At 35.9% G+C, this 26,901-nt stretch overlaps 2 protein-coding genes across 4 annotated transcripts in view; one reads left to right on the top strand and one right to left on the bottom strand.

Moving 5' to 3' along the window:
• The window catches only part of mast3a (microtubule associated serine/threonine kinase 3a), a 35,940-nt gene extending 15,754 nt beyond the window's left edge, over positions 1-20,186 (bottom strand). The window contains exons 1-12 of one of the 3 annotated variants that reach the window (XM_077227805.1): positions 19,918-20,186; positions 17,359-17,390; positions 12,137-12,213; positions 11,798-11,867; positions 10,620-10,695; positions 7,519-7,673; positions 6,330-6,405; positions 5,941-6,150; positions 3,402-3,503; positions 2,836-2,968; positions 2,637-2,701; positions 1,650-1,735 (exon numbers count right to left, since the gene is read on the bottom strand). In XM_077227805.1, the coding sequence (XP_077083920.1) occupies positions 1,650-1,735; positions 2,637-2,701; positions 2,836-2,968; positions 3,402-3,503; positions 5,941-6,150; positions 6,330-6,405; positions 7,519-7,673; positions 10,620-10,695; positions 11,798-11,867; positions 12,137-12,213; positions 17,359-17,390; positions 19,918-19,956 (1,121 nt within the window). In that variant the 5' untranslated portion in view covers positions 19,957-20,186. Of the gene's footprint in view, positions 1-1,649; positions 1,736-2,636; positions 2,702-2,835; positions 2,969-3,401; positions 3,504-5,940; positions 6,151-6,329; positions 6,406-7,518; positions 7,674-10,619; positions 10,696-11,797; positions 11,868-12,136; positions 12,214-15,765; positions 16,290-17,358; positions 17,391-19,917 lie in introns of those variants that run through there. The other 2 variants (XM_077227787.1, XM_077227795.1) reach the window with 2 other exon arrangements.
• Positions 20,187-23,562: 3,376 nt separating this feature from the next.
• On the top strand, positions 23,563-25,684 carry gdf15 (Growth differentiation factor-15). The gene is made up of 2 exons (XM_077229029.1): positions 23,563-23,927; positions 24,409-25,684. Exons 1-2 carry the CDS (start codon positions 23,609-23,611, stop codon positions 25,155-25,157), a joined length of 1,068 nt encoding a protein of 355 aa, XP_077085144.1. The 5' UTR covers positions 23,563-23,608; the 3' UTR covers positions 25,158-25,684.
• The last annotated feature ends 1,217 nt before the right edge of the window (positions 25,685-26,901 follow it).

The raw sequence follows: 26,901 nt of genomic DNA, 5'->3' as shown, positions 1-26,901 counted from the left end.
GAAACTTATATCTGTCACAGGGGTGTATAAATACAAAAATTTATTTAAATCTTTTTTTTCACATTTTTATTCACAGCATTATCATAATAGGCTGTATATTAACTTATTGGCAGAAAACCAGTAGTTAGATGTGAAATCAGACATTGAGCACCCCCATATAGCCAAAATGGCATGATCCTCGTTTCATAACACCTCTGCGAAGATTTGACCGTGAGATTGGTAGTTGAATCAGGCTCCTCCTATCGAAGCATCGAATCTTCGAGGTAACCCCTAATATTTTCTACCATATACTTAGTTTTGTGTTTTATATTGTGTTTCCAGCTAACCCACATTATTATTGTCTTACTGAAATAGTTCTGCTAATCAGCTGTGGGCCACTATTACCGAAAACGGTCTATTAATGCAGATTGTCTGTTGTTCTTACTACTTTGAGTAAAGATAAAAGGATGAAGCAAGATTTGTTCTGCAAACTTTAATGTTACATTAGTCATTCACATTAGTGCCATATACAGTTCCCAATAAATTGGAAATATACACATGGGTTTGTTGATGGATCACACTTGTTAATGCTGATGGTGAGGAATTACAGTTGAAATTAGGGCTGCCCCCTAATAGTCGACTTACCGTCACAACATATTCATAATCATTACTTTTGCCGGTGCTCTGTGGCAAGCCTTATGTTTGAGTTTGTGCGCTGATTAGGCTATACATATTTTTTATAGGCAATTAAAGGCACATTATTATGATTTATGGCTTATTAACATAAACGTGCGATTAGTCGACTAATGGCTTAAATGAACGACTACTAGTTAACTAGAAAAATCGTTAGTCGAGGGCAGCCCTAGTTGAAACATCTCATAAAGTACCTCAAAATGAGTAGCGTACGACTGAGACACGCCCTGCTCAAGTCATCCTTGCAATGCAGGTTCGGGTTGAATAACTAGTTCTTCAAAATGTTTTCAAAATCATCGGACTCGCGCTTGGATTGGTATGGTAAATTCAGCCTCCTCGGAGCTGAAGTTAATTGTAATGGGCTATTTGTTTTCGATGTGTGCTGTAAGTGGTAGACCAATCACAACAGACTGTAGGCACCAGAGTAGGCTCGCGGAAAGGAAGGATTTAAGATAGCAAAATAGTGGCACTTTAAAATCAGTCACTTGTTGACTTTGTAAATGGTTGTAGAGAAAAACTTGGCATCATAAACTAAATGACTGAAGATCACACACTATTAGACTTCCAAGTCATTCTGAACATAACACACTGTTAACGTTTGCTAGGAGACCATGACAAATGGAAAAAATTTGATCAAAAATCAGCTCCAAAATATCAAACATGTCTGATCTCTTCCAACTTGATGGACTCATTGTCTGAAGCTAAAAAAAAAAATCTATGAGTGTCTGAGCCCATCAAAAGCTACACGATTATCAGCAAAATCTGTCAACTCCGACTGCCCGAAATCTGCAGACATATTCTGACTTTTGGCAACTACTTTTCACTCGTCCAGACTGCAAATCTGGGCAAAAATCTAGGCAAACCAATCTATGTTGTGTAGTGTATTCCAGCCTTTAGTCAATTGGTGGCCTAAATTATTGTGACTATAAAACATACAATTCCTTATTTAAAGAAAATAGCAATAAATGTGAGCTCACCCATAAGCCCCATTGCTGATGAGCTTTATGGTCTCAAAATCTCTTTCCAGAGGTTTTCTTCGAGGTGTCGTGGTTCCAGGACGATTCTGGGGACCAAAACACAGAAACTTCTGAAGACCAGAACAATACAACATCTATTTGATTGAAAGTCATAAGTCACAAGTTAGCAGGCAATGGTCTAGATCCACTAATTGTTTCTCTGTTTCTTAAACTGCTGGGTTTTCACCCCACAAGTAACAGTTAAGCCACCTTGCTGGGGGGGTTATGCATCACAGTTTCCACAAATATATTAAGCAGCACAAATGTTTTCAACATTAATGATAATAAGAAATGCTTCTTGAGCATCAAATCAGCATATTAGATTGATTTCTGAAGGATCATGTGACACTGAAGACTGTACTAATGATGCTGAAAATTATTAAATCTTAAAATATATCAACATAGAAAATGGTTATATTGAATTTAAATAATATTTCACAATATAACTGTTTCACTGTATTTTTGATCAAATAAATGCAGTCTTCGTAAGCATAAGTAAAATAACCCCAAACTTTTGAATGGTAGCCACTAATTAACCACTTTAAATTTGTCTCAATTATAATGTATTGCTGTTTTGAGACTTTTTATAACTCAGGTGTTGCATTAAGAAGTTGTTTTAATGCCAGACTTATTCATTTGATGACATGTTAGCAAAAAAAAGTGCAACTGAGAGAAAATCAAATGGCCTGAAGTACTCATTTAAATCCAAGGTCCAAAAATAGTCATTACTACATGAATTTGCACCAATATTTCTGCAATGTACATTGGTTATTTCATTTCACACCTGTACATAAGTTTTACTTATTGTTATGATTGCTTGGATCATGGTTAGGAATGAAATTTAGAGACTAGACCTCTTGGATAGGAAGGTATGAGACCTCCAGCAGTGTAGAGAAACAGTGAGCCACTTTAAGATTTTATGTCAAGCCAATTGGTTTATTTTCTTACCTCTGCAGTGTCATCCAGTTCTCTGCTTGGGCCGCCTGAGTTATTATGCTCAATCTGCACCATATCTGAACCCAAAGACAAGAAGAAGAAACAAATAAATCAATCACCTGTTTGCCTAAAGCTAATATTTAATTACCGTTTGCAACATAGACAAAACATATAATTTAAGGGTGGGGTGCTAGAGAAATCATAATTATACCCTCCAGGGGGTCTCGAGTGAGACCCAGTTGGCTGATTATGTATCGGGGGATGTCAGTCTTGATCCCCTGGTCAACTTTTGCATGGCCTTCGGCAACTTCAAGACGTTTATAAAACTCCTCAGGATCAAACTCCTGTTGATTTATAGAAAAATGGTAAGTAAGCATTATATAAATGTCATCAGAATGAGTCCCAGTCTTCACACAGTAATTAATTAGAAACGGTAATTACTAGGGCACAGGCGGTTTTCAACATGATCTGGAACTCTGATGCGAAAAAACTCCATTTAAACCTTCACATTCTGCTGAGATTATGCTCCTAGAGACCCCAATGATGTGAGCGATTTGTATTATTATTAAAGAAAAAACATAAAGAGGTTAATTGCCAAATTACCATTTATTTAATAAAATTGGGATTTTTACATAATTGAAATGCTTAAAAAAAAAACACTAAAAATAAAGTGAGACATTGTAGTAGGCAGTTCAGAACTAAGAATTAAAATTGGTATAATTCAGGGTTTATCAGTCCCAAAATAAAAAAGAATCACAATGTTAATCATAATTTTACCAGACATTCCAGAAGTCTTGCTGGCCTGGAAATAATGATGAGAATCTTCTTCACTAGTTTGGCAATAACAGTCACTTCCTCACTCTCAGACCGATCATATGCCTATGGGCAAAAAAAACACATACAGGGCCAATGCAAATTAACTTTATGAGCGCAAAACAAAACAACCTAAATTTTCTGCATGACATTTGGTAGACGTTAACATGAAGCAAATTCTCAAAATGGTAAAAGTTACAGAAATAAGCCACCTAATTCACTGTGAGAGGACTGAGAGAAGTAATAATGGAAAAAGACCATAAAAAACCCTTAAGCTCCTAATGACATTTCACATAAACAAGTAATTTAAAGGGTTAGTTCAACCAAAAATTAAATTTTTGGTCATTATTAATTTACCCTCATGTCATTCCAAACCTGTATGACAGCATATTTTTTCTGTGGAACCCAAAATAAAAAAATAAGAATTCAAAGATCTTTTCCATAGAACGTTTCATTCATTTAAAATATTTAACCCAAAATCAACCATAAGCAAGCAACTTGGAAATTGCACCGCGACCTGTTTTCCCTTGCTTAATTTGATCAGCCTCTTTGCTTCATTTGCTTTTCATGACTTCAGAAGCATGAAGCAAAAGCTCCTCAGGGAGACAAAACAGTCTCTCACTTGCCCTAATTAACCATCCTTCCCTCACAGTGTCGCCATTACTGCTTGAGCACACAGACATTGCAGATGACTACTGTGCATTGCAACACTGCTGCACTCTTCATGTCTTTCCAGAAAAACTGCACGTGACAACAGCAGCTTGGTAAGAGGAATGAAAGAAGCAAGTTTATTTTAAAACAAACACACGCAAACATGTGCCTGTGTAGATGCAACACAGTTTCATCTCCACAAAGGAAAAGACCAAAGTGCTTCAGTACAGCAGTTCACTAAATGTCATTTTCAGAAGGAACATGACAGGAAAAGTGCTTATTAAAAGAATAACTCAGGACTTCAGGGGTCTTGTGTCTAAAGCCACGAGGCATTTAGTAATAATTCCGCTCTTATAAATGAGATGGGGCAGCAGTTTAACTGATTCAGCTGATGGTTGAAAAGAGAGCATTAAACCTCTCCGTATGAACTACAGCATGGTCACGTTAGTCCAAACTAAGGATGTCAAATGTGTGTCGATACTAAAAACAAATCAAATGGAGTACAGAGAGGAAGCTGCTTTGAACGCATGCATGATATGTGCGCACTCTGTTAAGGGAGCGTGTGAAAAGCACTTTCATGGTCAAAAAGCCAGTCTTGGTAAGGTCTTAACATAAGTACAGTCAGTTTGGCCGAAGTGCAATGTAAACAGGCAGGGCTAATAAAAAAAATATATATATTTGAATAGTCTCAAAATCTATGCATTAGGCCCTGCAGTTTACAAGCAGCCTAATACACATGCGTATATTACAGTATGTAGCTAATATTGATCAAACAACAACACTGACTAAAGTAAAAAACACTTTCATTTCTTTTGGATTGACAACTTCAGTAGCTGTAACACAATTAATCTTAAAAAATGCTTTGGATGCTGCCCAACTTTACCACCATCAAATCACTGTGAATTTAATATATTTCAGTACTGTCAATAATGTTAGCAGTTTTATTGAAAATTATTACTTTTGTATACTCCCCCCTTCCAATTTCCATTTCTATATATGGTTTTATTTCCATATATACTATAAAAACATCAGGGAAGGTTTACTTATGTTTACGTTTTTTTAGAGCATTTGTTGTACTGTTCTTGAATAAATACTTGTTTAGCAATCTTAACTCAATTGAGACATACGGAACCGTTCACAAGTTTGGGGTAAGTAATACATTTTAATGTTTTTTAAAAAGTTGTCTCGTAAGGCTGCATTTATTTGATCAAAAATACAATGAAACCGTAATATTGTGAAATATTATTACAATCTAAATTTACGGGTTGAATATATTGTAAAATATCATCTATACCTGAGAGGGTACAACTGAATTTTCAGCATCATTACTCTTCAGCGTCACAAGATCCTGCAGAAATCATTCTAATATGATGATTTGCTGCTCAAGAAACACTTATTATTACCAGTGCTGAAAACAGTTGAGATGCTTAATATTTTTGCTCAATGGTTTTTTTTTTTGCCAGGATCTTTGATATATAGAAAGTTCTATAGAACAGCATTTATTTGAAATAGAAATCTTCTGTAACATTATAAATGTCTTTACTGTCAGTTTCAATCAATGTAATGTGTCCTTGCGGAATAAAAAGATTAATTAAAAAAAAATCTTACCAAATGCAAAGATATGACCGGTAGCGTACTGCATTGTTTTAATATAATTACTATTAATATAATTATTTACATTAATACTTAGCAAAAAGTATTCAAGAATTTTGAAATTTTACAAGTACTGATACTAATATGGAGTGCTGAAATTCTGGTCTTTTGTGACATTGTAAACAATGGGTCTATGCAAACGACTTTTTTTTTTCAGATACAAATATCAACATAACAATAAATGTGGCATGTTTTCTACCTCATGTAGAAAATTTTCTAATTTTTCCTGAAGTTCCACAAAGTAGCCGGATGTGATAAGGCCCTTTCTGGACTTCTCCAGACAGTCTCGGACGAGCTCGACCAGCTGGTGTTGAATGAAGCCCAGCACTCCATCAGCAAGAGGGGGAGCGCTGTCTGGGGAATAGTCTGCAATCACTGCCAGCAAACGCCCCTCCATCTGAGCCGTGGCCTGGAAGAGTGATAAAATTGCAGGTGACAATTGTCATTTGTTTTGTTTAGACAAACCAGGCCTTCAATTTTCCGACAGCCACAATTTAAACAAAATAAACAACATGTGATGACATGACGTGGCGTCCACGTCTATGATAAAGAGATTTCAACAAAATTTTAATGTCAGAGCTCAATTACCTTTGGAAACCGTTCTTTGTAGACGTGATTCATCATCACAATCTCGTTATCAAAGGAGCCACATGTCCGCCCAGGACTACAAAACAATTTTGCACAAAAAAATTACATAAAAGCTGTAGTTTACTTCACAATTAAAATACTGTCGTTATTTACTCATCCTCATTTCCTTCCAAACTCTGTATGACTTAAAGTGGAACAAGCTTTTTTCTGAGAAAAGACACTGAATACGGAAGTTTTTCAGCTTAAAAAATGTATACAAAAGCATCATAAAAGAATCATAAATGTTCCCTGTATGACTTGCATACTACTGTTGTTATTGATAACTAAAACTATTAAAAATCATTTTCAGTAATTGGAAATAAAACTGAAATATTATATAAATATTAGATGAAAACATTAAGCTTAAAAAAACTTAAATGACAATAACTGACTAAAATAAGTTTAAGATGAAGTACAAAAATTACTAAAACTGAAATGTAAAAAAGCTAAATACAACGGGAAAACCCTGATAAAACTAAAATTGAAATGAAAACAGAAAATATAAAAATTAAAGCTAATTCAAAATATTAATAAATACTTTAATAGTTATAAAAAGTAATACTGAAATAACACTGCAGTACAGTATATTTGAAGTCTCCGGGGACCTTATGATAACTTCGTGTGAGCAAAAGACAAAATTTGTTAACACTTTTATGGTGCTTTTGCCTCCTTTTTTGAAACTTGAAAGCTTCATTATAATTACATGGCAATGAACATGAAAAATGTCTTCCAAGATTTCACTTAAAATTGTGTTCCTCCAAGTTTGGAAGTACATGAAGGTGAGTAAATTCATTAAAATAGTAGTGTAATTTTAGTTGGGTCATATTTTTTGATTTCTTACAGTTTAGGACAATGTTGCCAGAGTAATAAATCATTATAATTGTATTAAACATCAAATCTACAGTATAGATTGTTGCACTAAGCAGATTTTTAAGGATTATCTAATTAAAATATGGTGTTTGCAAACTTTTTCCCTGCCCTGGCCCATACAAGCCAAACTAATACTTTATTCTTATTCATTTGGTTTCAGAAGTTACAAATGGGATTTCACATTTTATATGCAAGCAAACATATGTCACCAGCTAACGGAATTGCTTTCTCTCTATGAAAATGTTACATTTCATTTATATATTGAATTTCTCTCAGAGACCTAAGACTTCGTGAGCGAGCACGGAAAAGAGAGGGCTGTCCATCCTCATCTGTCACACTCTCTGAACTCCTGAAATGCTTGAAGAGGCGATGGAGGTCATCTGGGGTGGGCTGAGAAGGCAGCTGGTGCAGGAGCTCCTGAGAGGAGGAGGAAGACTAGTGCAGAAGAAAGAGAGACAAAAAAATCACATTTACATGTGCCTGTTGTGTGACCCTAACATTATGGATGTCAGGACTCGACATTAAGCCTTTTCATGTGCTTGTCCTTTAAAAAAGTTGCTTGTCCAGAATTTTTTTGTGTGTGTTTTGTAAATATAATTTATTCTGAAGCAATATTCTCATCAGTGTTCAATCAGCTTTGATATATTTAAATCTGCATATTATTGTAATATCTGCACTTTTGAAGGACATCACTCTAATCTAATTAAATGTATGCTTCATTTTAAATCCCTAAATTTCATCAATAAATTCAACTATTTAGAATAATAAGACACTGTAGGACTTATCAAATTAAATAATTTACACTGAAAAATTACAACTGCATTAAATAATGTTATGAGATTGTTTTAAATATACAAATAAGAAACGTTGGAAAGAATAATGTCCAGTAGATCATCTTAATGAGCGAGTCAAGCGGTCATAAACGATTCATTCAAATGACTGATTCATTCAAGAATGAGAAAGACGTTTATAAATGGGTCTTTGAATCTTTGACTCAACCAATTCATTCAAAATGCTGAATCAATCAGTAATGAAAACACGGTTCAGTGTTGCTGTGAGATGCGCGATGGTTCTGCTGTGATCTTTGTTTGGAACTATTTTCGCTGCTGAAATACAACAAAAACAGTGAATATCGCATCTAAAATATAAGTGATTTCATTTTAACTGTTTATTGAACTGTCGTATGAAATCAATGTCACATTTTCAATCGTGATGGTAGTCAGGAAAACAGCACTTGTCGTGTGAGGTTGCTTAACTGTATCATATGTTAAAAATATAGAACTCCACATCATTTTTATCTGCAGTATGTTGTGCTGCACTTATTGGTTTCCATTTCTCCTTGAGAGGCTGTGCGAGCCTCAACAGCACAACCTTGTTACCGTCAGTAATACAGTTATTATCCACTATCAATCACAACTTACAATAAATATAATAAAACCATAATCATTCTCTTATTTTAATGATTCCCTAGTTATTTTTTTGTTAAAAATCCACTTGTCCCAGACAAGCGTTAATGTCGAGCCCTGGATGTGTAAAAATGTAACAGTTGTTGAGCAATGAATACACAACAGTCTGCATAGCAAGGTGGGGCACATATGCTCAGATTGCATGAAACACAAGTAGTGAGCATCTGACAATCTAAAGCTGCTTATTAGTCTGTGCAATTATGCAAGGCAACTATAGGACAGGACACGTTCCACTCTGGTTTGCAGTTGTCTGTGGTACAGACGGTAATTCAAGACTAAGCGTAAACTGAAATCTCGGGACAGGAGAATGAGCAGAGGAACACATGACAGGACCAGTGCTCGAAGGAGGAAACCAGAGAAGCTTCACAGCTTCCCTCTGAATAAAGTCTTCACTGACACTGGCTCAATAGGACATTGTTGAACAAGGCTGACCTCATCGCATGAGCCATGAATGGCCATAGAAAAATTCAAATCAGAGAAAGAGGCTATTTTTCAAATGATTTCCTTGAAAATAAATCTACAAATTAATTTACAATATGAACTGTATACTGAGAATTACCCAAAAGGACAAAGGATATAAAATATACCGATTACTACTATGATTTCAACAATTAATTTTATAGAAAGCAATATCTAGCACAGGGTTTCTCAACCAATAGCCAGGGGGTGCGCAAAATCATTTGCTACATCGTATTTTCCGGACTATAAGTCACATTTTTTTATGACCAAAAAAGTGGGGCGACATAAATTCCAAAGTGAATTATATAATGCAATTAGCATCAAATAAGCACAATGTAGACACTTAAAGGTTTTTTATAGTTTTTGTACAGGTTTTCGCAAGTGTTTTGGTTCATTTTTGTGACGTGCTCCAGAAAGAAGTTCAAGGAGACAAAGACAAAAGAAAGTGTAACCTGTTTGTTTTGTTCATTTTACAAAAGCAAAATGTTTAATGTCTTCATTAAACTTATAAAAAGACAAAACAATTACAGGAATACTGGATTCTAAACAACAAAGAAATGCAACCATTTATCAAGACCTTGAAGCAGCTATGAGGGAGAACACCTATAAGGGGGCTTTCCTTGCCATTAATGCTTGGATAAAACTCCTACTTATCCTTCCATTAAAAATAATGGATTTTGGATCAACATCCATTGCAGTCATTTTTGGGATGACTTATCGCGAGAGGAAAAAATTATGTTTTAGTCACATAACAACAATTAATGGAAACGCCATCATTTCGCAATAGTTTTTATCGAAATTTTGAAAATATCGCAAAATTTTTGCACATATCAGTAATGGAAGTGTGGCTATAGTCTATTCATCGTCATAATTTAATTGGCTCAATTTAAATTGTCTGTTGTACTATATGTAGGCTGGTATTCCAAACACATTTTTGTGCATGTGAAGGATGCTGTTTTACATGGATATTGGGACACGAGTGAAGTCCCTGGAAGATTTTCTGCCCCCAAAAGTTTAAGAACCCCTGATCTAGCCAAAAAACCTTTTAGAGCATGAGGGAAAAGTATATTCATTATAGAAAATTCTCCAGCCTTTTCCATGATTTTTTTTTAAAGCTTGGAAATTACAATTTTTCCATTCCCTGATATTTTAAGGTGGCAGTGGGGACCATGAATACTTTAACACTGTAAAGTTCATCAATATTAATGAGAAAATCTAGCATGCTGTGTACTTGTTAGTCTCTTTTCCAACTGGTTGCACTTTTACTGCCAATACATTGCACTTCAAAAGCAAAAACAAATAGTGTATAGATAACATATATCATAGGTTAAACACATCTGCTCTGTGCATAGTTATAACGTATACAGAAAAACACTTCGGATGAACTGGATTGATGGCTAAAGAAAAGGAAAACAAAGAGGGTTTTTTTCAGAATAACTGAGAGGGGCCCACTCACTGAAACAGCAGAACTGGGTGGATTGGTTCCATAACCAGACGAGACAGACGCCACAGACCACCTTCGTGTGTCCGGTCTGAAATAAGGTAGAGATACAGAAAGACAATTTTATATGCAGGTAAGGAGTCTCCATTCAGATATTTGATATGGATCAAAGTTGCACAACAAAAGAGTATCCTCAACCATCAACAAATGACAGTGTACACCTTTATACATGAAAATTAACATTTTGTTTTGGGGTTGCAAGATAGTTTTAATGTTTTTGAAAGAAGAATCTTATGCTCACCAAGGCAGTAAGAATAATACTATTGTGAAATACTATTATTTACCATTTTAAAAAACTTTTTTCTATTGTAAAATGTAATTTATTCCTCTGATGCCAAAGCTGAATTTTCAGCATCAATACTCCAGTCTTCAGTGTCACATGATCCTTCAGAAGTCATTCTAATATGCTGATTTGGTGCTCAAGAAACATTTAATTACTTAATATTTTGTAGAAAATGTGATACATTTTTTCAGGATTCTTTCTTTGATGAATAGAAAGTAAAAATAAAATAAAACAGCCTTTATTTTAAATAGAAATCGTGTGTAACATTATAAATGTCTTTACGGTTACTTTTGATCAAATTAATTCATCCTTTTTGAATAAATTGTATTGGTTTCCAAAAGCAAAAATACCAAAACTAGAGCACATTTCACTTCTTTTAAGATCTTGAACATCCTCTATCCAGTCATATAATTTATCTACAAATAGATGTATGCTTTTAGGGCACATTAAGGACAAAAAACAACAACAACTCATTCAATCTTCATTAAGCTGTACAAGGAGGCTGGTAGGATCACATCATTTTAAGCAAGCATTAATAAAAGTGGATGGAGCCTCAGTACATAATCATGGCAGTGTAAAGTAATGAGGCTACATGCTGACTTCACTATAATTGCTGTGACAAATGCCAAGCTTCCCATCCCCGATACAGCCTTAAGGGCAGCTGCAGTGAACGCTCAATCTTATTGTTTGCCAGCTAGACATTTTTCCACATTATGTCTTGCTTTTATATACTATATATACTTTTATATACTACCATTATGAAAGGGCAGACAAGATATAACATAAATGAATAATGTGTATAAATTTGGACATGTTTGTAGTGTGCAGCCTCATTCTGCTCAGCTCTTACCTCCGTATGAATGGGAAATTGACCGAAGGACTGGTGGAGACATTTCTGGGACTGTCCAACGGACTGCTGCCTGTAGAAAATGCACATTCCATGAGCAACACACACATTATCGTTGGTTCACACTGTCATTGGATGCCAAAGTGGTTGTGTACTGAGTGGCGCTCCTCAAAGAGGCTTTGTTGACAGAGTGTACTGGCATTGGCCATTGGCATATTCAAACAGTGGGCTAGATGTCCAAGCATGTTACACTACCTGGTGTTTATAATCAGGCACAGTGTAAATCACACATCTATCATTATCTTAATTGGGAGAGAAGCAAAACAAAGTAATTATAGCTACCAGTTGGGAAAGGAAGGGGTGAGAGCGGTCTTGATAATGTAGGTGAGGGAGCCAGACTCTTCCTCTTGTTCCGGTTACTGTGGAAAGAGAAGTCTTGTTCTTATTAAAGGCAAAAATACTCTGTTTTCATCACAACCCCTATTAAATCCATCTATAGGGATGCACTGTTAATGTTAATGTCCTTGATAATGGAACACGACTTGGGTTTACTAAAACCTTTCCTTGGTGTACCTGGTGTACCTAAATCAACACAGAGTGTTTTTGGTTTCTGTTAACAGGCCTGTGTAAATTGATTAGAAATGTAGATTGGTTGAATTACAAGTACATAAATTGCCTTTGAAAAAGGCTTTAATTTTAAAGGTGAACTAAAAAAGTTTTGTTCTGCTGACTCTTAAGGCCTCATTATGCTTCTGCGTCAACTCGACGGCGTATCTACGCCGTCACTCCTACGGCGTCATTGCCGTTTTATGGTTCTGCGTCAGGTTGAGTTGCATCGCGGTGCATCTGACCAATCACAGCCCTTGTGGTCTGCGTCGCCTCGACACATAGTTACAATTTTTTGGAGGTGCACGTCCAGCTACGCCGGAGGGGTTCGCGGCGACGCAGAGGGGTCTGCGGGGGTACGCCGTCGATTCGACGCAGAAGCAGAAACAGGCTTTATTCGTCCCAACAGTGCAATAGTACCAGTGGTTTTGGGATTTACAGTGCCACCTATTGGCCTGGATGCATGAGGTTTTATGTTTATTCCTCTATAATTAATAATATAATGTTTAATAACTGTTTGTTGAATGGAGGCATTTTGCAGCACAGCAGATTTTACAAGTTGTTACTAGGGATGCACCCATATAATTTTTTTTGGCCATTCCAATTTAACTTTTGTCATTAAAATGGATTGCTGTTTTGATCATGTTTAAAATTACCAAAGTTCAAAAACGCATACATTAAGGTCATACTAGCTAGTTTATTGCCGCATCATCAAATCATCTTCATTGAACAAGGATAGGATCAATTCAACATTCAACAGGACAACATAATACAACATAACAAAGATGAATAATTAGTTATGAAATAATAAGTTGCGCTTCGTTTAAGTTGTTCGAGCGGATGATGGTTGTATTGGTAACCTAGACACCAAAAGTAAATAAAACACCATCAGTGAAAACAGCCGATTAGTAACGTGGGTTTAATGTTCGCTAGGGTTGTAACGATTTTTGACGTTTTGATGCTCTATAATGTGGCATGACAGATCAATATAGGCGCCTCAGTATAAGCAGCAACATGAGTGAACACGATCATCTCATCCTAATAAATATGAATGAACATCTGAATGTATGTTGAAAAATACAGTACAACTTACTGAAACGTATCTTGTGTAATCACTCAATCACTGTTTTAACGGTCAATAAGATAAAAGTAGTTTTCTCCCCCCCTTGTGTACCGAACCGTGACGTCAAAACCGATGTACATACCGAACCATCAGCATTGTGTGTATCGTTACACCCCCTAATGTTCGCTAAATCAGAATTTATTCGCCAAATGCGTTTCAATCTCCCATTATTCGCATGAACTCTTTTTCTCCCAAGTCAAAAACCACAACAAGTGACCGTAAAAACTTTTTTGCGAATTAAGTTTTTTTTGTTTGTTTGTTTGTTTTTTTGCCGTTTCCATCACTCCTTTCTGATGCAATACTTCAAAATGCGCATAAAAACAGGGTGATGGAAACATAGCTAGTGACAGTTCCGTCAGTTGTCCCGAGCGTCATTCACGCTGGCACCGGGCTGTATTGTTGAGCCCTGTTATATTTTGTACAGGTTTCGTTTTGTTTTGGCAAGAATTTAATTATTTTACCCAGAGAAAAAAGTTGAATTATACAACAGACATTCAACTCAGTGCCTTCATGCAGTTAATTAATCAAAACCATCGATCTACCTTTTTCGTGCTATAGCTGAAATGTCGCTGGTTTTAAAGGGATAGTTCACCCAAAAATGAAAATTCTGTCAGTATTCACTCACCCTCATGTTGTTCCAACCACGTAAGACCTTCGCTCATCTTCGGAACACGAATTAAGATATTTTTGATGAAATCTGAGAGCTGAATTACTCCTCCATAGGCTTCAAAAGGATTGAAACTTGCCGGCCTCGAAAAGTTATTAAAGACATTGTTAAAATAGTCCAAGTGACTACAGTGGCTCAATCTTAAGTTTATCAAGCGACAAGAATACTTTTTGTGCGCAAAAACAAACAAAAATAACGACTTTTTTTCAACTATACATTTCCTTCTCTGTTGGCCTCTAGTCAGTTAACTTAGTGTAATAGCGTAGAGCTACGTCACACGTAGGCTCACTATTGGCCGACGCTGGTCATGTGTGTGATGCGTGTGACGTACAACAACAGAAGCTCTACGCTTTTACACTAGTGAACTGACTCGAGGCCCACAGAAAAGGACATGAATAGTTGAAATAAAGTCGTTATTTAGGTTTTTTGCACACAAAAAGTATTCTCGTTGTTTGGTAAACTTAAGATTGAGCCACTGTAGTCACTTGGACTATTTTAACAATGTCTGTAATAACTTTTCAGGGCCTGCAAGTTCATCCCTCAAGAAGCCTATGGAGGAGTATGGAGGAGTGATCCAGCTCTCAGATTTCATCAAAAATATCTTAATTCGTGTTCCGAAGATGAACGAAGGTCTTACGGGGTTGGAACAACATGAGGGTGAGTAAATACTGACAGAATTTTCATTTTTGGGGGAACTAACCCTTTAAGTTGATCAAAAATAGGCCGATAAATATCAGCAACCGATACATCGGTGCATCTCTAGTAGTTAACGTTACCCACTCAAAAGAATAACAAGGCTGGTCATGTGACCTCAAAATGGCAGCACCCATGAGAAGGCGACCCATGTAAACATCATAAAACACTTATCTACAAGACTGAAATGACTGGAGTATTCAGTTGTATCAGTTTAATGAGACATTAAAGCACTGTTTATTTTTTAATGTGTAAAACTTTATTTGCACCTAAAATGTTGCAGTTCACCAGATACACATTTTTAACATGCTTCTTACACTTTATCCTCACAAAACGTTTCATATAATGCTTAAGACTAATAATAATAATTAAAAATAAACATTAAAAACCGCCTTAATTGCCCGCTGCGCTTTTATAACTTTTGACGACAGATTATAACGTTAGCCTACTATTGCGTACACTAACTATACTTTGTTGACAAAGGCGTCAAACCGACATAACAATGACACAGTCATCACAGACCCAACATACAGACGGTTAAAGTGTATTTGAAGACTAGAAAACAGAATATGACCATCCACCGCCAACAGGACAATGAGCAACAGACGCTCAGCCGTAGCTACATGGCCACGTTTACTATCGGAAACAAAAACGGTCTGGGTGGAAAAACAGTATATGCTGTCCACAACGAGATCGAGAGTGTTAATGCATATCTTTTCTACCATTGTAGTAATTATTTCTCGATCTATATTATCAAGCACATTGCTCGTGGTAGCGCTTGTGGAATTTGTTCAAGTTAGACCAAGTTTCGCGGACCAACCTTGTCGATTAGTAAATAATCGCAATGGAAATATACAGTAATATGCTTAAATTCGTCGTTACCTTTTGGGTCGTTTGACTAAGCCTCCTGAAACGAACTGACTTTTATAACTCGGACACACCGTCCAGTAATTCCGATCAGACATGATATCGGTGTATTCGTCTTCGTTCTGCTCACAGTTATCAAATCTTCATCGATGATACACCGCACCGCAGCATTGCGACGAGTAAACGCAGTGAGGTCTAATATCATTCCCAGACGAACTTCATGTCGACACAGAATCCATTGCATGCATTGCGGGGGAGTAGACAGTCACAGAAAGCGCCTTGGGAACAGCAGCGACGATGCCATAATCATCGCGTTATTTTCTCACAAGTGACACAATGCCACATGGGTTTGGAAAATGCCATCGTCTGGTTATACTCAAGCCCTGTCACTGCGAAACGTATACTGCTCGCTGGTTTAAAGGTATAGCAACACAACTATAGCGATTGCAAGTTTAGGGAAACAATAAAAGAAATATTGAACAGTTAACACTCCTCCCAAGGCATATGCCTGTAAGTGCAATACTCCCACTGTTTAGTGCAATATCCCACAACTCAGGTGATACTTATATGTAGATTTATTTATTTATAATATTCAAAACACTGTAAATAGGTTCATAATCTGTAAATCTGAAAATGTCTATTCTGACTAAACCCAACTGTGATAGTTTTATTCTCATATATTTATATTTTTATTTTTTATTCTTATAATTTGTAGTATTATGTTTAATGTTGTATTTGTATATGTCCACTGGAAGCCTCAGTACCAAAACAAATTCCTTGTGTGTACAAGCACACTTGGCAATAAAGCTCTTTCTGATTCTGATTCTGATTCTGATTCTGAAATGCGGGTGTGCGGAGTGGAGGAAGTTGTCATAGAGTCTGACTCTGACTGAAAGAAGGGGTCATGGTGGGGTTTGAACGTCACCGCGCCACGCATCTGAACCCGCCTTCTTTCACTTTACATGCATAGAGTGTCCACACATACTAGTAAACCCGTGTAGGCTACTAATGTTGTTGACGATATAGAAATGAAAACACTCCCAAACTTTCAGAAACTCCCTCCTCTGACATGGCTTTAAGACTAATATTCATATGAGCGTCACGAGGTTGTAAATTAATTCATGCCAATGATGCAATTTCTTCTTATAACTCTATTGATGTTAATACACATTTAATTAAATAGTAAATAACTAGGCTATCTAATACATAGGAAATAAAATAAAAAATGAGTGCATCTTTAAGATGTTGCAGACAGATATATAATTAACTCATTTCCAGTTGTTTCTGTAATAATAATAACAATGCTTAGAACCACATCATTGGACCTCACTGCTCATATATTTTCACTACACATTTTTGTTTTTGTAAAATACAATATAGATACTAAAAATGTAACAGGAGGATTGATATATTTTTTTGAATTATGATATCATATATGACTAGTTAGACAAAAAAATGGGAATTTCATTTGCTCTCCATTTATTTTCATTTTCAATGCAGACTTTTTGGAGGTTTTCTTTATATTAGGCTACTAGAAATGTCCAAAAACGTCACTGAAAGCTATGACAGTGACAGCATTTTATATTAGAGTAAGAAGACTATACTCACATATTTCCTCTGCGTGGAAGGCTTAGTTCTTTCTGGAAAGAAAGAAATATTGTGTTATAGCCTATAGGTCATGTACAACATACATATTACAATGTTGCATACACCAATGGCCTGCCCCCCTTTTTTCTTCTTTTTTTTTAGCAAAGCATCAGAGCCTTGGATTTCAAAAATATCAAATATGATCATACACAACTATAGTCATATAATGAATTTTAAACATTAAACCACTGATCTTTGTGACATTGCCTTCTTTAATTCTTAGCGCAACTTTTACACCAGAAACAAATTCTCCAGTCCACTTAGAGCTCAGCACTGAGGGAGATTCAAGATTTGTCTTATAGAGGGATGCATTCACAAATTACAAAAGAAATAGAGCAATTATGTGTTTTTAGTATTGTCACTGACTCTTGATTTAATGCTTAAATCATAATTATTGTAATAAGATGATGCTATGATCTCAGAAAAGTCATTGGTAATAGCCAAGTTCAAGGCAAAATCTAAAAACTGAAGCTACTCAATGTCTCATTGTCCCTTTTTGGCTGGAGAATCACTGTCAGTAGGCTCAATGCCACTGAATATTTGGATGGACATCTGAAGATAATCAGGATGTATGAGGCCAAATCAATACTTCATTAGTTGCAAGGTTGGAGTTTATTATCCTAAATTCATAAAAGAGTTCTGTTTATGCATTGTACAAAAGTTTCTCTAAAAAGCTCAAGTGCTTATGTGGAGCCAGTCCCTTGCTTTCTTCTTCAGCTCCATTACAAATGATGCAAAAATCATTTCCATAAAATCATTTGTGTGAATGACTATACCATTAATAAATACATTAGCCTTATGGACAACTATATACACTTCTGATTGTGGATATAAATTTGTCAGTCCTCAGAAGTGGGAGATGTTTGTGTCAGCTCATTTATTGTTTTACTGGGCTGTCGTGTCCAATGGGACTGTCATTGTAGTGTACTTTGTCGCTTTGAATGAGTGTCTTGTGATTGACCAATAACAAAGTTTGTCTTGTTTATTCTCCAATAGTTTTGTGCCTTTCCCCAACGATGTTTACACTTTTTATTAACTAAGAAATAAGCTTCTCTTTCTCCAGGCCGTTTATTAGAAAAATAATGCACATGGTAATGCGGCCAAGTGGAGAATAGTTGCCGGGTGTGCATTATTTTTCATCTCATCCCAAGCCTCTGTTGCTAATTACAAACGTAATTTTAGAGCTAGTAACGGAGGCTTGAGCCACTGATAGCAGACTAATGCAGTTATTAATGCAATTATTAGAGAGAGAGAGAGAGAGAGAGAGAGAGAGAGAGAGAGAGAGAGAGAGAGAGAGAGAGAGAGAGATGATACTGTATGTGTGTGCGTTTGAGTGGGAGAAAGAGAGTATATGCTTTTCCATAATAAATGCATAGTAGAACGTAATTATTTTGCAAAAACATGGGACTAATTTGTCGTTTTTATCCTATTGTTTACAATATTTAATTGCTTGGTCAGTGTCGTTGTGGGTTTTGGTTCTTTTGCTGGTGTAGGCTGTAAGGATCTTTGAAATAACTGAAATCATTTGATATGGAACTGTAATGCGGTCAAAACCTGCCTAGAACTACTTTAGCCCTGCGTTTCCCTGAAAACAATTGCACACCTTAGTACATTCTTAAATCAGATTCAAACATTGAACAGCCCCGTATAATAAGTACTTTATTAGTATATTACAAATGTTAGATGTCTTCTTCGAAAATAAAACATAATTCCATTGCCGCGTCATCTGTCAAAACATATAACCTTAGTGTCACTATGTTCTGTTTTGCACATCTATGTGCATGCAGTTGTAAATGATGGAACAGCGAGATAGAAATTTACGTTTACTTCAGAGTAGGCTAACAGGTTAGACCTGACATGTGACAGAACATCATAGCTTAAAAAACTGTTACAGACTTTGAAACAAAATATATTTTCTTTCACTCCCCCGTCTCATTTTTACTGTCGTTCAGGTTTTCAGGCAAATATAGCAGAACACACCTTTAAAAAAAATCTATTTAGACAGATTATTATGCACATTATTTAATTGGGAGGGTCTTGCACAAGTCAGGTCTTTCCATAATAAACAGTTCGAAGCATAACAAATGCAGTAATCACCATGGCAACTGCTGACTGGTTTTGTAAAAACCGAAACGTGCATAAAATCAACAGCTGTTTTTTTTCAATGTCGCGATTATAAATACATATTATTCCATTAATGTTGCATATTTACCAAGTATGTAATCCAAAAACCGTTTATTTCCAACACTGGCCACGTCAAATCAACCCATTTCAAACACTATGAGATTCTGTTCAATGTGTAACGTTACAAACAAACGGATGCTAAACGTGTGCAATAAATAAGTAGTTGCAAATACGATGCACCGTTCACTTTACAAAAATATAATAAAACATATTGATACTGATACACCACTGGATTTGTGTTGTTAAATAGAGATACTGCCTATATCCTCATATATTCTATAAAAATAAAAGTCTAACGTTACTAAGTTACTGTCTGGATCACTAATGCACTCTTACCTGAAGACCACGCCGCCTCAGTATATTTGGCTCATCCATTATGAATATGTTGTGTAGGTTTCCTATGGTTAATTTAACCCATTCCGTAGTGATAAATGTATTTTACTCATGATATCTCTCTCTAGTCACCCAGTCCATCCCTGAAACAGCGAGCACACTGTCACCTGACTAGAGGATGAGAGAGTCTGCTAGGAACCAATCAAAACACGAATCTGTACAATTACGGCGGTAGCGACATGAATCAGGTTGTTGTTGTGCTGAGTAGCTTCTCGAAGTGCTGTCTTTCATATTAATCTAGGCTGCTATGTAGACGGTGTAGTTAATTTAAAGAAAAACCTTAACCAAAATGTAGCTAACTAATATGAAGCTATTTGACTAACTTAAGTACTGTTGCGTCAAATGAATAATATCGGAGTAATTAGCATGGCTGTTAACTGGTTGATTTTTTTAGGGTAACTTTAGCTTAGAAGTTCTGAAGATCCATGATAGAGGTCATTCTGAAATGTTTATATCTGGTATCCTTAAGGTTCACAGTTGATATATGCTGGACTAAAACATTTAAGGCTACATGGTAGGCTGCAGCTGCATATCAATTTTGCAATGCAATTTCTGTTGTAAATGTTTAGCTTTGAGAGAAAGCTACTGACCCAAGATACTTATGCATGACCCCCTCTGTCATGTAAGTATTTGTTGTATTTGATTCTTTGTCTTTCGCTAAAAGTGAAAGACCTTTGATTTATGAAAAATTCAGCTGTTTGCCGTAGAAAATTTCCGATATTGAAAATTTCAGAACCATACTGGAATAATTTGGGCAGGTAGCCTGGCACTGTCAGTCATGTGGGATATTGTCTCTTGACTGATTATTGTCTGTCTCCAAGTGGCACCATGATGCTTTGATGTAACAATGGAACATTGATTGAAAAACATCACAACACTGCATGAGTCACTCTTTGTCCCTGTCTGCTCTCCTTTTATGCATAGAACACAATCTTGAAATTGTTTTTAAATTATCTTACAATGTGAATACTTGGTTGTTTTTAATATCCAAATGCTTGAGTGCACATTTTGTGTGCTTTTTTTAAATGAACCATGATAGTTTCCTATAGTCTTTTTTTGCACATTTATTTATGTATTTATTTTCTGTGCATAACTTGCTGTGGTAAATCAAAGGGAGTGTGGCCTTTACAGTTCACTGCTTTTTGTCCTTTCCTATTACTGTGTGCGCCTGATGCACTGTGTTCGTGGAACAAAGGCAGGATCGTTGTGCTTGTTAGAGTTGTTGTTTGAGCACGACAATGATTATGTTATATCCAGCTTTTAAGGCTGAACTTTTCCCTGCTTCCTTCCCAATTCATGAAATTGTTTATGTTTATGTCAGTTTTGGTTTTCAGTAGATACTAGTTGATTATATTTGTTGTGACAGAATTTAGAGTGGAGCTCTGACTGTGCTGTGATTCAGTTGTTGTTGGTTTTTAATTTCCATTTTCTTTATTAACCTTCAGTGCTTTTTTTTACATTTAACTTCCATTGTCTTTCCGTTTTGACTTATATATGATATTCTATAATGTATATTGTCTAATATATTGATATTGTCTTTTAAACCATGCCATCCTGTCTCTAAAAATATGTAACAGTTTTCTATTTAAAAAAAAAATCAATGCCACTAGCCTCCCCTGTTTTCAGATTCTGTTATTTTCCATAGTAACCACTAGAGGGAGTCATTTATCTATATTCATCGTCAGGAAGCTTATGTCTGACACCAAAAATTGGGTGATGCTCTTTTCTGATCATCTTGGAGATTTTTGAACTTGCTTTTAAACTTAGTTCTGGCAGGTCACATCAGTCAAGCTTGCATCAGCTGACTCTCAGCTGACTCTCAGCTGATCCATGTCTACCTATAGGAATACTATGCCCATCACAGCATCCCTATACATAAAATCCATTCAGTATTATCAGCAGCTTTATCTCGTTGCACAGGAGCTAATTGCCCTCCTCCATCCCCAGCTCCTCCTCTCGTCCAGTCAGGACTTGGCCTTCTGATATTCCTCTTCAAATCAGACTCATTTTCTTGAATCGTGTTATACATAAATCATTGAACATTAATAATATCCGCAATACATTTATGTGGGTTTGGTTCTGTTTACCCCTGTTCTGCTGCTCTTATCCATGCTAGGCTGCATGGATGGGCAGGAAGTTCTTGGCCAGAATAAAACCATACAGCCAATCCTTACTGTATGCGAATTGTCAATCATCTTCGACGATAGAAACATTTTTATCTCCTCATATCTCATTTAATGTATAAACCACAGGAGAAGACAAACATTTTACTACTTTTTGAATTGAACCATTGCTAGAATGACCCATTAACCCTTACTATTGTGAACACACAACTGCCCTATGTGGGTCTTATGATGCAATTCTGCTGTAAAATGTCATCATAGTATAGCCTCACTGACATGTATTATCAAAAATTACAGAAAGGCTTGTTTATCTGTCATCTAAATGTGGAGAGATCTCTTATGGAATTATGGAATTCATTATTAGTGTGTATTTTTGTATTTTAGTTTAAATTAACTGGATGAACTTGACAAAGAGGCAGGTCCTAAACACTCAAACGTGCCCTTTAACCTTTTGGAGTGGCAACAGATTTTAACACCAACAGTGGCGTGTAAAAAATATACAGTATATATATATATTTTATATATATTTGTCAATTTGTCTGGTGTAATATACTGTGTTCTTAAGAGTTCATTGTGGGTGTGTATTGAATGTGTATGACAACCTTCCTTCGTTTTTTAAATACAGTTGTCGTTTTGTTTGGCTCCAAATGCTCCATTACTTAATGTGGTGCTCTTGGCATTCTGACACACACCACAATGTTTGTTTGAAACATACCTAAGAACCTTTCACACACTTTTACCTTAGGAGAGTCATCTGAGCATGTGACACACACACACAACACGTGAGGAGTTGCCTAAGCTTAGCCGTTTATGCAAATTATTCAACCTATTTTTTTTTTAGGTTTGTTTAGATCTGCCTTGCTTTATTTCACTACCATGTGAGTTTTGTTGTACTGCCATCTATCGTTCCACATGTAAACAGAAAAGTGTCCTATCTGAAAACAGAGGAATTTCTTTTTTGAAATGATCATATGAAAGTCGTTTATTTATAAAGACAAAAGCAAGTTTAGGCAAGACCACACATATCTTGGTGGTCCCATAATTATAGATTATCCTTTGTTATTATGAATTTGATGCAGACTGTGTGTGGACTTAAGATCATTTTTAATATACTGCACACATAATTCAGATCTGTTAAAATGTAGAATTACATAATGAAGAAGCATATAGCACAGAAATTAATTTTATTAAAAAATACTCTCCAACTATTCTTGTCTTATTTTGCCTCATTATAGATTTTTATATTTGTGTACATATTATCCAGTATTGTTTGCAGCAAGTCCCAAGTCCAAGACGAATTTTACTTTGGGGTGACAGTATTATTCTAAAATCCTACTGACATGATGTCATTGCCTAGGGAATGACTACTTTACGTGTAGTTTCATTGTGGGTGTAGATGAGCAATCCTCTCTGGCGAGGCGTGGCCTGTACCTGTATAAATGAAAACATGCCTGGAATGTCATTCATTGCACTGACCAACACAAAGACGGCACAAACAAAAAGAACTTGCCATGCAGAACTCGGTAGCACAGTGCTTTCTCCTTTCTGTTGGGGCTGTTATTTTTAGCTCTTGCCTGAGAGAGTCTACAGCTCAACGGGAGCATGGGGAAATGTTCATGGGCCTGCAGCTTGAGGCTCTGAAAACCATTATTCTGGAGTACCTTGGGATGGACGGACCACCCAGGCCTGGTGGAAGAGCATCTCACCAGGACTTGGTCAGGATGTATCGTCAGTATAGGAGAATTGGACAGTTGCTTAAAGGGAATTCCAGTGAAGGGCAGGAGCTTCAGCCTGCAAGAAGAGCCTCTACGGTGCTCTTTCCCACGACAGGTACGTTTTTATTATAATTATGTAAAATAAAAACGTTTAATTGTGTAATTTGAAAGTATGAGTAAATTTGTTTAAAAATACACACACACACACACACACACACATATATATATATATATATATATATATATATGGTTTAAAGATAGTATGTGTATATTCATTCGACTCAAATGGATAAAAAAAATGTGTATGTAGTGTGCATTGTCTAATTTCTCACTTTTAAAGCTTTTTTCCTCTGAACTGAATGTTGTAAAGTCAATATTGGTTATGTGTGTGTGTGGTGGTGTCTATCAATATATACATACACACACGAAACATATTTACACATATGTATATTTGTTTTAAATTGAATGTATGTTTTCACTTTACTCAAGTGGATTAAAGATTAAAACATATTATTTATATATTTGGTATATATTTGCATATACACATTTGTTTTGCAGTGTCTAATTTCAGTTTTTCTTTATTATTTTCCTAACAGTGCAGCCTCTGAATTCAAGCATGGATTCAAAGCAGCAGTGGTTCAGAGCTGCTTTCCACAAGAACTCACGCATCAAAACCGGAGTCAACCTTAAACATGCAAGGCTGCAAATTAAGAGACCGCACATGTACAAAATTTCACCCGGCCAGCCATGGCTATCAAAAGACATTGTGGTTAGAATGCATAAACCACCTGGTTTTCATAAAGAGACTGTATTTCACACGAGGGACTTGAGCTCTCGGGATGTCACGTTGGATTTAACAGTTGCAGTTGAGAAGTGGCTTAAGGACACAAGTGCTGAGCTTTTAGTTGTTGAAATTTGCCTTCTCAAAAAACAAGAAGTGGGTACACAATCCACGCCTCGGCTTATTTTACAGCTTGACCAAGCAGTGAGGAGAAGCAGGAGAGCTGTCTCTACTAAGGAGGAAACTGTTGAGGATGAAGGTCACTGCAGGCGAAAGTCATTAAATGTTTCCTTCAAAGAGATCGGCTGGTCAGACTGGGTTATCGCTCCTTCGGGCTATACCATGCACTACTGTGATGGTTCCTGTCCGCATAATTATAAACCTGCCAGTATGCATACTCAGGTTAAGTCTCGTCTGCATCTTATGTCCAAAGGAATAACTCCCGGGCCTTGCTGCGTACCAGCTGTCTATGAGCCAATGGTTCTCATGCACTATGACAGTCGTGGAAAGCTGAAACTCACGCCTTTCAACGATTTGATAGTTAGTAAATGTCACTGTGCATAAGCAACATTGGCATGTTTTTAAAGGAGACTGATTATTAACTGAACATTATAGTCTCAAGATGAATAGGAGACAAAATATCTAGCCGAAGAAATACAAATAAATGTCCTCACACACCTTTGGTTACATTCCTCTGGTTTATTATAGTTTGGATTCTTCTGAAACCAGATGCCTGCTTTCCTGCATACACTGACATGTTAAATGGGTACTGTATTTCAACATGATTAACATACTGGAATATCAAGTTATTTATTGTAATTTATTTGAAAAGTTTTGTAGCGTCTATTTTATTTTGTTACTGTGTTGCGAATGAATCAAGAAACCTTCTGTATTGAATGTAAATAAAGTAGTTGTATTACTTTAAGGAAATTATCTATTTTCAGTATGGATGTTCACTAAATTTCAATAAAGATGATTCAACATCCTCTCTGAATATAAGATAAACATCCTCAAATATTTTTTTGTGAAACCAAGTCAAGTTTGAACTGCTATGAAAACTCTGGATGTTATTAAAAAGCTTTCAATCCAAATTGAAGTCAACTCTTCATGCTTTTAATTTCGGAAAATATATCATCAGAATGAATCATTCGTGTACGACTCACTCAGATCATATAACAATGAACTATAAAATGAATTTACAAAATGTTCTACTTAAAGTGTAAACTTTTAAATTACACTCAACATTTTACAATATCCGCTCAGTAATAGATAATTTTCAAGGTGAGGTCATGCCATAAATATGCTTCATTGGCCTTGACCAGAGAGTGAATGCTCTCTTAAGCAAGCACAGTGGAGGCATGAGTTCGTTTGTGACTCAGTATTTACATAATAATGTCACGATAGTCCATAAAAAATTAGTTGCCTATTGACTCTGCATGATTTTGCTGACTGTAAATATTTTTGAGATACATTAACTGATGTATTGTTTTGACACAATGTAATCATTTCATTGATAATGATAACAATAATAATTTGTAATCATCACACAATCAAGCATAAAGCAATAAACAAACTGATGTCCTTGAACTTATTACTATCACTATTTGCTTAAAAAAGAGAAAGTACCGGCTCATACATCAATAAAACTGTTTTAGTGTTTGGATAAAACAATGGGGGGAAATAAACAAGAAATTGCTTGAGTTACAGTAGAACTCTAGTAAGGAAATTCACCTTAGCATATCTATCTGTGCCAATAACCTGGAAACATAGTTTGGATAAGATGTGTGTCAAAAGTCTGTGACTACTGAAAGCCCCTAGAAAGTCATTAAACAAAGGTTTTGCTGCCAGGATTGTAATATAGGCTATTTGCTTATGTTTAAAAAAATCTTATTTAATAGGTCCTTCTCAAAAAATTAGCATATTGTGATAAAGTTCATTATTTTCCATAATGTAATGATAAAAATTAATCTTTAATATATTTTAGATTCATTGCACACCAACTGAAATATTTCAGGTCTTTTATTGTTTTAATACTGATGATTTTGGCATACAGCTCATGAAAACCCAAAATTCCTATCTCAAAAAATTAGTATATCATGAAAAGGGTCTCTAAACGAGCTATTAACCTAATCATCTGAATCAACTAATTAACTCTAAACACCTGCAAAAGATTCCTGAGGCTTTTAAAAACTCCCAGCCTGTTTCATTACTCAAAACCGCAATCATGGGTAAGACTGCCGACCTGACTGCTGTCCAGAAGGCCATCATTGACACCCTCAAGCAAGAGGGTAAGACACAGAAAGAAATT

The sequence above is a fragment of the Siphateles boraxobius genome, unplaced genomic scaffold (assembly GCF_051911475.1).
Source record: "Siphateles boraxobius isolate OS27281-9 unplaced genomic scaffold, OSU_SipBor_1 1, whole genome shotgun sequence".
NCBI lineage: Eukaryota > Metazoa > Chordata > Actinopteri > Cypriniformes > Leuciscidae > Siphateles > Siphateles boraxobius.
This window is presented reverse-complemented; position numbering and strand designations above follow the sequence as displayed.

Bases quoted from the DNA above. Each gene is read 5' to 3' on its own strand.
- gdf15 (XM_077229029.1), top strand. From the start codon at position 23,609: ATGCAGAACTCGGTAGCACAGTGCTTTCTCCTTTCTGTTGGGGCTGTT. The intron at 23,928-24,408 runs GTACGTTTTTAT...TTTTCCTAACAG, and splicing joins GGTGCTCTTTCCCACGACAG to TGCAGCCTCTGAATTCAAGC.